This window comes from Emiliania huxleyi, assembly GCF_000372725.1.
Source record: "Emiliania huxleyi CCMP1516 chromosome Unknown EMIHUscaffold_119, whole genome shotgun sequence".
Taxonomy (NCBI): domain Eukaryota; phylum Haptophyta; order Isochrysidales; family Noelaerhabdaceae; genus Emiliania; species Emiliania huxleyi.
This window is the reverse complement of record NW_005201403.1, coordinates 1-13,399: the sequence shown is the minus strand read 5'-3', so window position 1 is coordinate 13,399 and position 13,399 is coordinate 1. Positions and strand designations below refer to the sequence as shown.

General features: G+C 64.7%; 2 protein-coding genes across 2 annotated transcripts; one reads left to right on the top strand and one right to left on the bottom strand.

Moving 5' to 3' along the window:
* Positions 1 to 1,798: 1,798 nt before the first annotated feature.
* EMIHUDRAFT_224653 (hypothetical protein) lies at positions 1,799 to 3,158 on the bottom strand (the record flags this gene model as incomplete). Its single annotated transcript, XM_005790661.1, has 4 exons — positions 1,799 to 1,954; positions 2,007 to 2,108; positions 2,323 to 2,440; positions 2,653 to 3,158. The coding sequence occupies 4 exons, from the start codon at positions 3,156 to 3,158 to the stop codon at positions 1,799 to 1,801; spliced, it is 882 nt and encodes a 293-aa protein (XP_005790718.1).
* A 4,801-nt stretch (positions 3,159 to 7,959) lies between these two features.
* EMIHUDRAFT_417589 (NAD-dependent epimerase/dehydratase) lies at positions 7,960 to 10,283 on the top strand. Its single transcript, XM_005790660.1, has 10 exons — positions 7,960 to 8,099; positions 8,208 to 8,255; positions 8,521 to 8,608; positions 8,678 to 8,748; positions 8,847 to 8,932; positions 8,987 to 9,098; positions 9,284 to 9,571; positions 9,767 to 9,793; positions 9,862 to 9,992; positions 10,060 to 10,283. The coding sequence occupies exons 3-10, from the start codon at positions 8,527 to 8,529 to the stop codon at positions 10,133 to 10,135; spliced, it is 873 nt and encodes a 290-aa protein (XP_005790717.1). The 5' UTR covers positions 7,960 to 8,099; positions 8,208 to 8,255; positions 8,521 to 8,526; the 3' UTR covers positions 10,136 to 10,283.
* Positions 10,284 to 13,399: the final 3,116 nt, after the last annotated feature.

Here is a 13,399-nt window from a genome sequence, read left to right as displayed (position 1 = left end):
CCGCCGACGTACGGTGCGCTCGTCCGACGGTCCGCAGCGTGGCGTGCGCGGCGCTGAGCGCCGCTCTGCGAGCGCCTCTGCGCCTGCACTGCCTGTCTCTGTTGCTGTTGGTGGTGGTGGTGCTGCTGCTGCTGGTGCCGATGCTGCTGCTGGCGCGGCGCGGCTGTGCGACTGGGCTCGACGCGCGCGTCGCGAGCGTCTGACGCGGCGGGCGGCGTCGGGCAGGTGCGCTTCTCTCTCGGGTGGTGGTGGTGGTGCTGCTGCTGCTGCTGGTGGTGCAGATGCTGCTGCTGGTGCGGCGCGGCTCTCCGACGCGACTCGATGTGCGCGTCGCGGCTATCCGACGCGGCGGGCGGCGTCGCGGGCGGCAGCGGTGGCGGCTCGCGGGTGGAGGTGGAGGCTGGTGGCTGTGGTGGACTTTGAGTTTATTTCATGGTCGTGTACGGGGACCGGGGGGTCAACCGGGAGGCAGGGGGTTCGACCTGGCGACGGAGGACCGTGGGCCATCGCGGGGACTGCTGCGTACGGAGGGCGCGGCAGATAGATCCGGATGGTCTCACCCGGTGGGAGGCACCGAGGCGTCTTGGACGCTCAGCTCTACCTTAAGCTCCTGAGGGGCGCGTGGTTGTAACCACGTAGTATGACTACAACCCACCACAGACACCCTCCCCCACTCCTCACGTGTGTTCACACCCTCACCCTCTCCTCTCTCCTCTCTCTCTCTCTCTCTCTCCTCTCTCTCCTCTTGTCTGTGCTGTCTGCCTGACTCAGGCTCTCAATCTGCCGATGCGTGATTGTGTGTGGGCTGCTCCGAGGGGGCCCTCTGTGCGATCCGACGGGTAGGGGGGCTGTGCCCGGGCGGTGTCCGGTGTGGAGTCCCCTTCTGATCCCGCCTGAGATGTTGGGTGCGAGGTCGTGGAAGCTTTGATCCCAGGGGGGGAGCTGATCCCACTCGTAACCAACTCTCAGGGGCAGTAGGTGGGCGAGCTTCAGGCGCGCCCATCTCGATCGACAAGGCGTCGCTACGCGCGGTCTTCCGCGGGGGGAGCTTCGTCGACGGGTGCAGGAGCGCGGCGCAGTCAGTGCCGTGGCGATGCCTCCGGCTGTTTGCGGCGGGCGGCTTGCTGCTCGCTGCGATGGCGAAGAACTCGTCTCGCCACACACCAAAGGGCTTATGCTCTGGCGAGACGTGAGGCGCATGCGCCCAGGAGGGGAGGGGGCATGTGTAACGACACTGCTAGAGATGCCTTTCGGGGCCCAGAGATAAAACTTCTGTGATGCCATGCGTGACCTAGTAGTGTCCCCAGCTATGGGCGTGTCCACGTTGGAGCCAGGTGTGGTGTGGGCGCGAGAATAGCTCCGCCGTTCATGGAGGCAACCGATGCGAGTCGACTGGTGTGTGTCGTCGTGGTTTCGTATCAAGAATTCTCTCTCTCTCGCGGAAGAATTCTTGGCTGAAGAAAGCTCCGCGTCCTGCCATTTGGTGTGTCCGTTTTATTTATTTATTTATTATCCGCGTCCTCCCATCCCTCCCTGTGGTCGCTCTTTTCTTTCTTTCTTTCTTTCCGTGTGGCACGCAAGGGTGGGCGACGGCTAGCACCACACCTCCTGCTTACGGTGTTTCCTTTCTTTCTTTCGATTCGGGGAACCCAAGATATGATATGCCTCCGAATGCGAGCACAGCGCTCGCAAAGTCGCAATCCTAGAACTTCTAAGAGACAGAGAAGAGAGAGAGAGAGAGAGAGAGAGAGAGAGAGAGAGAGAGAGAGAGAGAGAGAGAGAGAGAGTATCGACGCATTCAGATCGACGCATACGTGGCGACGCTCCCGGCTATGCCGTGCGCGCGGCTCGGGGAGAGGCCGGAGCAGCGCTGCAGGTGCGCGCGCACTCGATCTCGGAGGTCCTCGACACCGCCGTAGCCGTCCGGGGCGGCCCCGCCCTCCTCCGCGTCATCCTTTGGGAAGGGGCAGGGAGGGGCGGTGAGGGAGCGGGGAGGACTCGCGGACAGGCTCGCCCCGGCTCGGGGGGGCCGCCCCACAGGCGCGCGCCTCGCCGGTCCCGTCGTTTGTGCCGTCGTTTGTCGGCGTGTACGGCCTCTCGCTCGTCTCCTTTGGGGGAGGGGGGCGGAGGAGAGGGGAGTCGGGCACGAGCCGGGTCCACCCCGGCGGTGAAATCGCGGTGAGGGTGCTGAGGAGGTGTGGCGCGGTGCTGGTGTGCGGCCTCGACTCGGTATGCCCCTCCGGCCGGGCGCAGTCCAGGGCGGGGGCTCCCTCCCGGTCGACACGTCTCTCGCGGCGGCTGTGTCTTGCCTCAATGGTGCACCTCAATGGGAGACAAGCCGGGCGCAGAGAGGTCGTCGGCGCCGGTGCGGGTGGGGGCGCGGGTCGGGGTGAGTCGCTGCAGGTCCTCGCGCGAGATCTTCGCGAGGTAGCGGCTGTACCTGGGCGCGTCGGCGTGTGCGGAGAGGACTCTTTTGGAGGGCAGAGCTTTCCACGGCTACGAGGGGCGGGGAGTGTGCGCGCACCGCCGGTAGACGCAGCACATGAAGAGGCAGACGCAGAGCGTGAGGCAGACGAAGATTGTGTCGACGAGGATCACGACCTGAGGAGTGCGGGCGAGGAGAGGGAGGCGGGGCGGGCGCGTGGTCGGGACTCGGGAGAAGAGAGCGCACAGGGGGCGAGGCGAGCCTGCTTTCGCGTGAGCAAGTCGAGCGTGGTCGGGGGCGGCTCGCCCATATCGCAGATAAACGGGTGTTCCATATCGCAATCGGTGTCGTCCCACCGCCCGCTCAACCGCATCTGGCCGCAGTCGTGCTCGAGGTCCGGGTCCTCGTTGTTGTTCGGCTTGCCCTCCTCCCACCCCGAGAAGAGGATCGACGGCCCTTCCATCTGGAGCGACAAGAGGGTCACCGGTGACCCGTCGGGCCAGACCCACCTCCCCTCGGCGGCCACGTCGCTGGCGCCGATCCAAGTGTCGCCTTCGATGAGGCCATGCACCTCCCAATTGCGTTCCTGGCTCGTTATCGCTACGAGGCTCCCGCCGAGCATGTCGCAGTGCTTGAGCGCGTCGCGCCACGCCTTTGGCTCGCGGATGTACTCGAGGCCGTGGAAGAGCGCCGGCGCCGGCGATGGAGGGGGCGCCTGCACCGCGCGTCGCATCGAGCCTCGTCGGCCGCGCACGTCCGTTTGTGCGCACGACCGGTTGTTATGGGAGGAGCCGCTGGGAACTCGACGCGGTCTGATCGCCGCCTCGCCTCTCGACGCGCCGATCCCGCTCCGCCTTCTTCTCGGCGGCGGCGCGGCTATCCTGTGGCCGGTCAGCCCGATCTTCGTCCGTGCGACCCAACTCGAGATTCCTCAGCCGCCATTCACAAAACGCACAACCCCGGGACCGAAATCGCACAGAGACAGTGAGAGAGAGAGAGAGAGAGAGAGAGAGAGAGACAGTGCTGCGGCGATGCCTCCGGCTGCTGCGGAGAGTGGCTTGCTGCTCGCTGCGATGGCGAAGAACTCGTCTCGTCACACGCCAAGGGCTTACGCTCTGTCGAGACGTGAGGCGTATGCGCCCAGGAGGGGAGGGCGCATGCGTAACGACGCTGCTAGAGATGCCTTTCGGGGCCCAGAGATAAAACTTCTGATGCCATGCGTGACCTAGTAGTGTCCCCAGCTATGGGCGTGTCCACGTTGGAGCCAGGTGTGGTGTGGACGCGAGAATAGCTCCGCCGTTCATGGAGGCAACCGATGCGAGTCGACTGGTGTGTGTCGTCGTGGTTTCGTATCAAGAATTCTCTCTCTCTCTCTCTCTCTCTCCGCACAGAGACAGTCACGCTATTCACAGTAACAACGGCTGTCCCAGGAAGCATGGCTCACAGTGTAGTGGTGTGAGCACACAAGTACTAGCAGAGTGCACACCTGCCTTATTGGGAGAGAGAGATTGCCTTATTGGCGGGTGTGAGTGACGTAAGTAAGAACTAAGGCCTTTAGATCTAGTTAACAGCTCACAGCTGTATATACGTTCACGCAAAAACACAACCCAGGACCAAGACGTTCACACACGTGGTGATAGACAGACGAGTTTCATCGCTCGCCGCGCGCCCGCGATGAGAGAGACTCACTCTCTCTCTGGAAGAAAGAGAGTGAGCAGAGAGAGCTCTCGAGCAGATACACGAGAGCTCGAGGAGATATTGTTGTTCGAGAGGTGCCAGCAGAATAACACATCAGATTCGCGTCTACTTTTTACGACGTCATGCTTGGAGACGGACTCAATCACAACGTCGATACTCGTCGCCGCGAGAATGGAGAATGGTTGGGCAGGTTAGTCACATCACGATCCCGGCGTGAACACGACTAACTGACGGATCCGCTCCTGACAGTGGCATGCAGCGCGCTGCGGCGCGTGCCACTGAGCACTGTCTTTGTTTGAAGTAAAAAGTCGAATCAGAGCGGTGTCGGCGTTGATCTCTGAGTTTTCCTCCCCCGGACCGCCCGTCCTTCACCGCTCCAGGACGCACGCCGGCGAAGCACCATCAAGCTGCTGTACGGCCCAGGCATCGCTTCCCCTGGCTTAGCTAGACTGAGAGAGATATTGTGCATATGGTCTGTCTCTACAATATACTCACTGACACTTTTTTACGCCTCCCAGAGCTCGTCCCGGTCCGCCACGGCCATCCTCGTCCTCCGGCGGGCCCCCGGCCGCGGCGCGGTGCGGCGGCGTCACAAATCCGCGAACGCAGAGCACCGGGACGCGGTCGGGCGATCTGACATCTGAGGCCCAACTAGGCGTTATGCATTGCCCATTGTCCAGGACACTAATCACCTCACACCTCTCTCACCTGGTCCTGGACCCCTAAAGCCGTACGGCTTTTTATATCAACAGGCGCCTGCGGCGCCGTGGTCAGGAGGTGTTGTTCACACCTGCCCAACCATTCGTGCAGCACAGTATGCATGTAATTGTCAGTGAATTCTCACTGCGGGCATACCTGCGAAACACAAAACAACATCTCCTGCAAACACACACACGCGAACACACGCCCAGCGGCTATCCCTGACCCTGTGTTCGTCACGCCGCGCCTGCGGCAGCACCCTCCTTCGTCCTCGGCGCAAAGTCCGCTGCTGCGGCGGCGATCCTCCTCCGCTCCGTGTATTCCGTCCAGAAGGTGCGCGGCTCGTCCGGGCGGCCCGAACAGAGCAGCACCTATACGGAGGCCAGCGACTGGGACGTTTGCGCCTCTGTGGAAGAGGGAGAGGGAGAGGGAGGAGAGCACCGCGCCTCCCCCTCCTCGCGCACGCTCGCGCCAATCCAGAGCGGCACCGGCGCGGCGTCGGGCAGCGTGCAGCGAAGGAGCCGCTCATCGCCAAAGCTGCTGCTGGCCGCCTCGTACGCCTCTGCCACCTCGGGCGGCGCGATGGCCTTCTCGAGCTTGTCGAGCGCCTTTTGCAGATGCCGCTTCTCCAGGTTGGCCTGCACTCTCGCGCACACGGCGCAACCCTGCGCGTTGCCGGCAGCAGCGGCCGTGCGGGCAAACAGCGAGTCGGCCGGGACCGCCACCGTCGGGTATCGTTTGCACCAGCGGGCGTAGCGGCGGTACGAGACGATGGCGTCGACCGTCGCGGCTCCCGCTGCGGCGGCGGCGGCGAGCCTCAGAGCGGATCGCCAGCCAGCGGAGCCGGCGGCCGAGGGCATCGCTCGGTGTGGATCGCGCCTCGCGGTGTGCGCGAAATATATCATGCGAGTTTGGCTGGATTGTGTCGGTGGAGACTTGTTCACAGCCTTGTTATTGAGAAGAAAATACCTCCTATGGCGCCGGTATGCCTTGCTCCTTTAGGTGCTTTTAATACGTTCTGATTCTTGTGCTGATACTTGCGTCCGAGACTGCTTGTGTTAGGTCTGGGTTTTCTTTTGCCCTCGGTGTCCTGTCTCGGTGCGAGTTGTTCCCCCTTCCTTTGTTGGACACCTAGTTGTTCCCCTTACAGCAGTGGCGGTCCGCTCACTGCGGTTTCTCTTGCTGCCGGCTGTCCGCCGACAGGTGGAGCCTCGTGAGGGCATCGAGCCCACACAGTCGGCGACAGTCCGTCGCCGCGCGCGGACCGCGCAGGACCCGGACCGGGCACGTCCGTGGAACCGGAGGTTCTGCGGCACGCAGGAAACATGCTCTCTCGCGCTTCTCGAGATTCCAAACTGTACCCCTACGCGGACCCGTGGGACGGCCAGCGGGGCCCGTTCTTCGAGCGCAACTGGCTGCCCGATATGCTGAGCGGCCTCGGTGGCGTGACCGATGACTACGCTTCGCTGACGGATCACCTCGACGGGATGGACCCACACGGCGTCCCTCCCACTGACGCCGCCCAGCTTGCGGCCAATGCCATGCACGTGAATGGCGCGAACCCCGCCGTTGGCCCTGCGTGGAAGAGAGCGAGCAGGCGTTCAAGAACCGCTCGTCAAAGGCGATTGCTGCGCTACGCCAGCACATCGTCTCCGTACCGCTCGTGGCGGAGATTGACAAGATGGTTCGCCTTTACCGCGGTAGCCAGTGGGCGCAGGGCGCCCCCATTCTGACGGCCACCTACCCGGCCACCTACCATGTGGTTGCGCTGCAAGGCCAGCCTCTGCAAGGGGCCCACCTCGTCGCTTACCAACAGTGCGGAAACTCACTCGCACGCCACGTCTTGGCGAGGCTCAAGCTCGATGGGATGCCTCGCCGCGTCAGCGGGCTGGACGTCGCCAACCAGAACACCGTCTGGGCAAACATTTCGCTTTCCAACAGCGTGGGGATTGCCCAGAACACACCGACGGCCCTCATGTCGCGCGCGCCGGGCGGCGCCGTGCTCGCGCCGGGATCGCGGCAGAGTATGGTGGAGAGCTCTACCCGCGCACCTGCCCAGCGATGAGCTCGACGCCGCTCCTGGCAGGCGAGGCAGGGATCTCGGCGACGTTGGAGAGCGGGCGCATATGCGTGGGCGACGCCCGTCCGCAGCCACGTCGTGGTGACGATGATGGCGAGGAGCATCACGGTGGAGAGGAGCGTCCCGGCGCTGCCTGGGCTCGCTCGAGTTAGCGGTCTGGGCGCGGCATGGGCAAAAATCTTTTATCAGAAAGAAAGAAAGAAAACAGACACGCCAAACGAGGGATGGGACGAGGACAGGGTCCCCACCTGCACGAGCAGGATTTTGGAAGAACGATCAGGGGGACAGGTGGGGCTCTCCTGCTCCTGACAAGGGACACGACAGGCTCGCAGCGCGGTGCGCGGTGGACTCCCACATCCACTGGCGGTCTCATCTCAGTCTAGCGACCTGCCTCCAGCTTGTCGCTGGCAGTCTCTCCTACCACAGTCAAAGAAAGAAAGAAAGAAAACACACAACCCAAGGGAGGGATGGGAGAACGGCACGCCGCCACCACACAGGGATTTTAAGGAGAGGAGTGTGGTGCGCTAGCCGTACCACAGTCAGAAAGAAAGAAAGAAAGAAAGAAAACACACAACCCAAGGGAGGGATGGGAGAACGGCACGCCGCCACCACACAGGGATTTTAATACCACAGTCAGGGCTTCCGAGGTGACGCTCGAAGAATTCTTCCTTCGAGTTGTCTTGTTTAAATTCTTCCTTCTCGACTTCGAGAAGCCCCGCTCCAGCTCCCGCCTCCAGCGCGCTCGCCGCCGCTGTGCCGGCCACGCGCGAGCCTCGCCAGAGCACGGCACACGCCTACATGCGCAGAGGGGGGTCGTCCGACTCCCTCCTCGTCGGCAGCCCGTGGAGCGGCTACACCGCCGTCGTCGAGCGTGAGTCTGCAGGGCGCGGCACGGAGGACGCTCGATGCGGCACGGAGCGGACCATCATACGTGGCATGGTGCTGATCGGCGTCTGCATGCTCGTCTTCACGCTCTCCTCCTCGCTGCGCGCCACGCCCGGCAGCCGCGCTGTCATCGCCGGAGGGCTGGGAGTGCGCACGGCGGCGGGGCGGCCGCAGCTCCCTCGCGGCGCTGTCGTCCTCGTCACCGGCGGCGCCGGCTTCGTGGGGCTCCACCTCTGCCTGCGGCTGCAGCGCGAGCACGTGCGGGTCGTCGCGCTCGACTCGCTCACGCCCTACTACTCGCTGGCACTCAAGGCGGCCGCGAAGCGCAGCCCGAGCCGCTTCCTCCCTCGCGCCCTCTCCTCCGCTCGCGCCCTGTCCTGCCGCTCCGCCTTGACGCCCGCTTCCTGCCCGCGCTCACAGCGCGCGCGCGTCGAGCAGCTGCGAGAGGCGGGGGTTGAGGTTGTCGAGGTGCGGCCCGCCAAGAGACTCCGACCCGTCTTTGAGATTCGTCCGACACTGTCCGGCACGACACTTGTTCCAGCACGGCCCGAGACTGGTACCCGCACGAGACGGATGCCACAAACACGAGACTTGTCCGGTCCAACACGTCACTCGCCCGAGCCGTGCCCGACACGGCGCCAGTGCCTTTGCTGCGCCGGCCGGGCGTTGCGCCCGTCCGCCAGGCGGACATGTGTGACCTAGGCCTAACCCTGACCCTAACCCTAACCCGCAGGCGGACATGTGTGACGAGGCCGGCCTGCGCGAGCTCATCTCCTCGCGCGGCGTCACGCACGTGGCGTCGATGGCGGCGCAGGCGGGCGGTGCCTCTCGGCCGCCCACCGCCCCTCCCCCTCCTCTTCAGAGCGGGCCCGGCCTGCCGCAGGCGGGCGTGCGCTACTCGCTCTCCAACCCGCAGTCGTACATCCGCTCCAACCTGCAGTGCTTCGTCTCGCTGCTCGAGGCGCCGCCTCCCGCTCCGCCCTCGCCCGCCCCCCCTTTCCCGCCCCTCCCTCCCGCTCCCACCGCCCTCCCCCCGCCCTTGTGCGCCATCTGCGGCAGGCTCTGCGCGCCTCGCCCCGCGTGCCGCTCATCTACGCCTCCTCCTCCTCCGTCTACGGAGCAAACACGAAGCAGCCCTCCTCCGAGTCGGACCGCGCCAGCAGGAACTTGCACGGAACCCTCACGGAACTTTCCTGCAGGCAGCCCTTCTCCGAGTCGGACCGCGTCGACGCGCCCAACTCGCTGTACGCCGCCACCAAGCGCGCAAACGAGGCCAGCCTAACCCCAACCCTAGCCCTTACCCAACTCGCTGTACGCCGCCACCAAGCGCGCAAACGAGGCCAGCCTAACCCCAACCCTAGCCCTTACCCAACTCGCTGTACGCCGCCACCAAGCGCGCAAACGAGGCTTGCCCGGCCGACCCGCCTCCGGCCGAGCCGCCGCCTGCGCGAGCCCGAGCCGAGCCGGCGCCTTACCGGCGCTCGCCCCGGCTGCAGGCGATCGCCCACGTCTACCACGGGCTGTACGGGCTGCGCGTGACTGGCCTGCGCTTCTTCACCGTGTACGGCCCGTGGGGGCGGCCGGACATGGCCTACTTCTCCTTCACGCACCGCATCGCCACCGGGCGGCCGATTGAGGTGTACGGCCACGGCGCGCCGCGCCGCGACTTTACGTACATCGACGACGTCGTGGACGGCGTCGTGGGCGCGCTGGGGCTGGCGGCGGAGGAGGAGATCTTTAACCTGGGGAACCACCGCTCGGAGAGCCTTCTCCACTTTATTGAGGCGCGAGTCGCAACCTCCTCTTCCCCGCCACCGATCTCTCCCGCCGACTCCCGCGACCGGACTGGCGACTGCGGAGCGGAGGGGGGGGGGGAGAGAGTGCGGTGGGTGGCGGTGCCGACGGTCGGCGCCCGTGTGGCGCAGGTGCTCGAGTCCCTAACCCTAACCCTAACCCTAACCCTAACCCGTGTGGCGCAGGTGCTCGAGTCCGAGCTCGGCGTCAAGGCTCGCCTGCCGCGTCCGCGCCGGTTGGCGTCTTGGGCCGCTTCGTCACACGCCTCCGCTCTTTGTAGGCCAATCGCACGATGGTCGAGATGGCGCCGGGCGACGTGTCCGCGACCTATGCCGACGTCAGCCACGCGCGAGAGCGATTGGGCTATTCGCCGAGCACGTCCATCGAGATGGGCCTCCATCGCTTCATCGAGTGCGCACGAGGAGCAGGGAGGGAGGTCGCCTAGGCATCTGGCTAAGCCCCTCCTTCGCCGCCACAGGTGGTATCGCTCGCCGAGGTTTAGGGCCGAGTTTGCCGAAGGTGGAGAGTGGCAGAGGACAAGAAGTAACTTTTGATGAGGAGGCGCGGGTGCGGTGGTTGGGGCCCGATGTGTGAGCGGAGAGAGACAGAGGAGAGAGGGGTTTGGCGCCCATGGCGGCGTCTGGGAAGCGCGGAGATGGGTTTCGCGAACTCAGTTCACACAAAAACACAACCCCGGACCCACAAGGCACAAGCAAGCACAGTCCACAGACAGTCGGACTGTCAGTCGAGAAGGGAGAGACAGCATACAGCAACGACCCAGTCAGAAGTCAGCGCTGGGTACCACAGGAAGGCGAATGCGATGACGCGGCCTCTAGTGTGAGCTCTAGCTAGTGAGCTCATACGCACGCGCCACGCCGGCAAATCGCGACTATATAGTTAGAGGCTGCGCAGGCCGTCCCGTTTGCTGTTTGCATAAAAAACGCCTGTCTGTTGCGCTCAGCGCGCTGCCGGGGCTGTCTCACTCACGTGCCGCAATATGTGTCACACACGGCGGCTTCTGCCACCTCTCGATTGGCTCCACTTTCTACGCACACCTACCGGGGAAGGGGTGCTTGGGAGCGGGGGCGGGGGCGGGGGCGGGGGCGGGGGTGGGGGCGGGGGCGCGCAGCGCGCGGCGCGCGCAACAGAGGGTAGGGTGGGGAAGACGGCGAGGAGGGGGCGGCGGCGGCGGCGGCGGCGGCAGCGCGCGCGCGGCGCGCGCGACGGAGGGGCCGGAGCAGCGACCCCTGGCGCGGTCGCTGCTCCGTCTGTGACAGACGCGCGCTCTGCCGGTGCAGAGCGCGCGCGTCAGGCAAAGGAGGGCAAGCGTGGCGGCGCGGGACGCGCGGCGGCGGCGGCGAGCAGCCGAGCGCTCCGTGAGCGGTGAGGCGGCCGGGCGAGGGCGCGGCGGGTGACGGGTCAAGGGAGCAGCCCACACCCGGCGTCGCTTTTTGAGCGACGCCTGTGGCACGCCTGCGCAGGGGCCGCAGGTCGGTCAGTTGTGGGGCGAGGCGGTGCCGGCCGCGGGCCGGGTGCAAGGCGCCGGCCTCGGCGCCGCCTCGGCGCGCAGCACGGGCGCGGCGAGCCTCTGAGCGGGAGCCGGAGGTTTGCCTGTGGGAGGGAGGTGGTGGGGTTGTTTGACTTTGCCGCAGAGGCTGTCCCTAGCTGTGAACAGCAAAACGGGACAGTATACAGCTAGTTAGTTAGGAGCCGCGCCCGCGCCCGCCCCGGCGCCCGCGCCCGCGCCGGCGCCCGCGCCCGCGCCGCCCGCCGGCACGGGCATGGAGCCCCCGCCCAAGAGGTCGCGCATCCACTACAGCGCTGACGCCAAGGCCTTCTTGCTCGACGCGCGGCAGCGCTGCCGGCAGGCATGTGCCTAGGAGTGAAGGTGCGCCGGTAGGCGCTGTCACGGGTTACCAAGATGTGACGGTCATCGCCGGGGGCAGGCGAGCGCGGCAGCGCGCGCGGCAGCGCTGCCGGCAGGCATGTGCCTAGGAGTGAAGGTGCGCCGGCAGGCGCTGTCACGGGTTACCAAGATGTCACGGTCATCGCCGGGGGCAGGCGAGCGCGGCAGCGCGCGCGGCAGCGCTGCCGGCAGGCATGTGCCTAGGAGTGAAGGTGCGCCGGCAGGCGCTGTCACGGGTTACCAAGATGTCACGGTCATCGCCGGGGGCAGGCGAGCGCGGCAGCGCGCGCGGCAGCGCTGCCGGCAGGCATGTCCCTAGGAGTGAAGGTGCGCCGGTAGGCGCTGTCACGGGCTACCAAGATGTCACGGTCATCGCCGGGGGCAGGCGAGCGCGGCAGCGCGCGCGGCAGCGCTGCCGGCAGGCATGTGCCTAGGAGTGAAGGTGCGCCGGCAGGCGCTGTCACGGGTTACCAAGATGTGACGGTCATCGCCGGGGGCAGGCGAGCGCGGCAGCGCGCGCGGCAGCGCTGCCGGCAGGCACGTCCCTAGGAGTGAAGGTGCGCCGGTAGGCGCTGTCACGGGTTACCAAGATGTCACGGTCATCGCCGGGGGCAGGCGAGCGCGGCAGCGCGCGCGGCAGCGCTGCCGGCAGGCATGTGCCTAGGAGTTAAGGTGCGCCGGTAGGCGCTGTCTTCGGTTAAGGTGCGCCGGTAGGCGCTGTCTCGGTTAGGGTTAGGGTTAGGGTTAGGGTTAGGGTTAGGGTGAGGGTGAGGGTCAGGGTTAGGGTCAGGGTTAGGGTTAGGGTTAGGGTTAGGGTTAGGGTTAGGGTTAGGGTTAGGGTTAGGGTTAGGGTTAGGGTTAGGGTTAGTTCCGTTTGTTGGTTTGCTTGCACTGTTCACAGCAGTACCCTAACTGTCTTCTCCTTGTACATCTATGCTGGGGAGGTTCCCTCCCCACAAGGAGAAGCGACTAGCGTTTTGGCCCCCCAAAACCCCCCCCTAGGACCAGGTTTCGGGACCTGAAAGTGAAGTCCTGGCGAGTTATGCTGAAAAAACATCCATTTTTGGCCGTTTTTGGCCCAAAATGGGCCTTGAACTGGCAGCCACTCCCCACTAGAGCAGAATTCTGACCATCTGAGCTATGCTAGGGCAAAACCTGACCATCTGAGCTATTCAGGCCCAATATGGGCTGTGGTCATGAAGGCCTTGTTGGCGACCACGCGACCAAAGTGGTCGTGACCGTGGTCGTATGTTGGCGACCACGTCGCTGGCGAGCTAGGGTTACCTTGGGGGCTACGTTTATAGCGCGACCAGTGTGGTCGTGACCGTGGTCGCAAGTTGGCGACCATGTTGGCGACCATATAGGGTTTTTGGTCGCATGGTCGCTGGCCTTATGTTGGCAACCACGCGAGCTAGGGTTAGGGTTAGGGATATGGCTGTCGAGCTAGGGTTAGGGTTAGGGATATGGCTGTCGAGCTAGGGTTAGGGTTAGGGCTATGGCTGTCGAGCTAGGGTTAGGGATAGGACTATGGCTGTCGAGCTAGGGTTAGGGTTAGGGCTATGGCTGTCGAGCTAGGGTTAGGGTTAGGGCTATGGCTGTCGAGCTAGGGTTAGGGATAGGACTATGGCTGTCAGGGTTAGGGTTAGGGTTAGGGTTAGGGTTAGGGTTAGGGTTAGGGTTAGGGTTAGGGTTAGGGTTAGGGTTAGGGTTAGGGTTAGGGTTAGGGTTAGGGTTAGGGTTAGGGTTAGGGTTAGGGTTAGGGTTAGGGTTAGGGTTAGGGTTAGGGTTAGGGTTAGGGTTAGGGTTAGGGTTAGGGTTAGGGTTAGGGTTAGGGTTAGGGTTAGGGTTAGGGTTAGGGTTAGGGTTAGGGTTAGGGTTCTGGTTAGGGTTAGGGTTAGGGTTAGGGTTAGGA

Coding starts and splice junctions, on each gene's coding strand:
- EMIHUDRAFT_417589 (XM_005790660.1), top strand. CDS start 8,527: ATGTGTGACGAGGCCGGCCTGCGCGAGCTCATCTCCTCGCGCGGCGTC. Junction 8,609..8,677: donor GATGGCGGCGCAGGCGGGCG/GTGCCTCTCGGC, acceptor CGCAGGCGGGCG/TGCGCTACTCGCTCTCCAAC. Junction 9,993..10,059: donor GGCCTCCATCGCTTCATCGA/GTGCGCACGAGG, acceptor TCGCCGCCACAG/GTGGTATCGCTCGCCGAGGT.